This window comes from Frankliniella occidentalis, unplaced genomic scaffold (genome assembly GCF_000697945.3).
Source record: "Frankliniella occidentalis isolate FOCC.00 unplaced genomic scaffold, Focc_3.1 Scaffold375, whole genome shotgun sequence".
Classification (NCBI taxonomy): domain Eukaryota; kingdom Metazoa; phylum Arthropoda; class Insecta; order Thysanoptera; family Thripidae; genus Frankliniella; species Frankliniella occidentalis.
In genome coordinates this window covers 189552-191224 of record NW_026267498.1, presented here as the reverse complement: position 1 = coordinate 191224, position 1673 = coordinate 189552, and the positions used below count along the sequence as shown (strand labels likewise).

The following is a 1673-nucleotide window of genomic DNA, read 5'->3' as shown; positions in this document are numbered from 1 at the left end:
AGAGAGAGAGAGAGAGAGAGAGAGAGAGAGAGAGAGAGAGAGAGAGAGAGAGAGAGAGAGAGAGAGAGAGGCGCATGAGCGGACGAGGTAGGGGAGAAAGAGAGAAGACGAGGGGAGAGCGCGGCGGGGTCTAGACTGGTACACCATGAGACGACAAACTTGGGGAGCTTATTAATTTCCAGGCGACGGGCCGGAAGGAATTGCCGAGAGCTGATTACGCCCGAAGGACGTGCGGGACGGGGGATAACAGCGGGGAGGAAGGGAGGGCCGCCGCCTCCTCCAGGGCGGATGAGAGGGAGAAGAGAACTCCGCGCTTCGCGATCCCGCGCGCCGCGTCAAGTCGCGTCTATGATTGGACGGGAGCCGATACGCGTCTGGAAAGGGCGATTTAAGCACATCATGAACTAATTATTTCGTCTGACTTGGCAGAGTAACACGTCTGCCCAGTTTTGGGTATAAGTTTATTGATTGCCCTTTTCTTTCCCTTTTTCAGCCAAGCGAAACGAGCCGATGCAAAAGAAGGGTAAATAGTCCTGACTTTCAGTCTGAAGTTTCTCTAAACTTCAATTGACGTTGACTGAAGTTGAAGGTTGAACTATGGATCAAAGTTCGGGAGGTTGAACTATGTAGTCAAACTTCTTTTAGAGTCCTTTTACCTAAGGGAAAACGGGTAGGTTTCGTTCCGAAGCGTCCGTAGTACCTCCTACAAACCCTATCACAAGCCTTATCATAATCCTTGGCTACAGCTCGTTCGGACGCTGAGATTTTAATATTGCCGGCCCCTTCCCTCCGTAAACTCCCGGAGCACCCGCGGAGCGATAAGCCGACTGCGGGTGGCAAGGACCACGAAGTGAAAGGAAGAGGAAACCTGGCATCGAGCAGCGCCAAAAGGTGCTGAAAAAGTGATTTAATTTCCGCCAAAGCGGCGGAGCGAACCCGTCTTCCGGAGGAGCGGAGGGGGACGGGATTGCACCACGATTTGCAACAACAGGAAAAGCCCCCCCCCCCCCCTTTTCGACTCACACTCTAAAAGAACACACAAGACGCTGAGGTACTCACCTATCGTAGTAGTATTCCCTGCAAAACAAGAAAATATGTGGTCAGTAAAAAAGACAAGCAAAGCACTTCACAAATGATTATTCGAAACCTGTAAAATAAACAATGAAAAAAGATGAAATTTATGTTAGGTTGTGTTTTTTCTCAAGTCAAGAGTGGGTTTTGGCGTGCTCCGTTCACGAATGTTTGGAAAAAATGTAGTTTCGAATCAAATAACAAAATGCATAATATATTTGGACAAAATTAAGAGCAACTTTGCAATTTACTCCGCCCAGTAAATTTTGTTATTGGATAGATGAGAAGGTAACGAGTGTGGTGAGCAATACTCATTCTTTAGTGCAGAAGAAAATATTAAAGCAAAAATACAAAAGCATGCAGCGTTCAGCTTTCTGTGTGCAAAGATGAAGCTCGGAAGAGGTCGGAGCATATGACCTTGACCTTGGACGCAGCTATGAATGAGCGCGAGCTGCACAGGTGCACCACGTGAAGCTCATTTCGCAGCTAGGCTGACTTCTATTCCCTTTCCTCATTTTCTCTTGGGCCGGGTATGTAGAGCAGGGAAATAGACCACTCCTCATCAGCGCATTCCTTATTGTGAGGAGCTATGTGGGAGGGGG

General features: G+C 48.4%; 1 protein-coding gene across 2 annotated transcripts in view; it reads right to left on the bottom strand.

Annotated features, from left to right (window-relative positions):
- The window catches only part of LOC113206997 (heterogeneous nuclear ribonucleoprotein C-like), a 63206-nt gene that overhangs the window by 6068 nt on the left and 55465 nt on the right, over positions 1 to 1673 (bottom strand). For both annotated transcript variants that reach the window (XM_052274323.1, XM_026423325.2), the window contains one exon: positions 1060 to 1077. In XM_052274323.1, coding sequence (XP_052130283.1) covers positions 1060 to 1077 — 18 coding nt within the window. The remainder of the gene's footprint in view (positions 1 to 1059; positions 1078 to 1673) is intronic.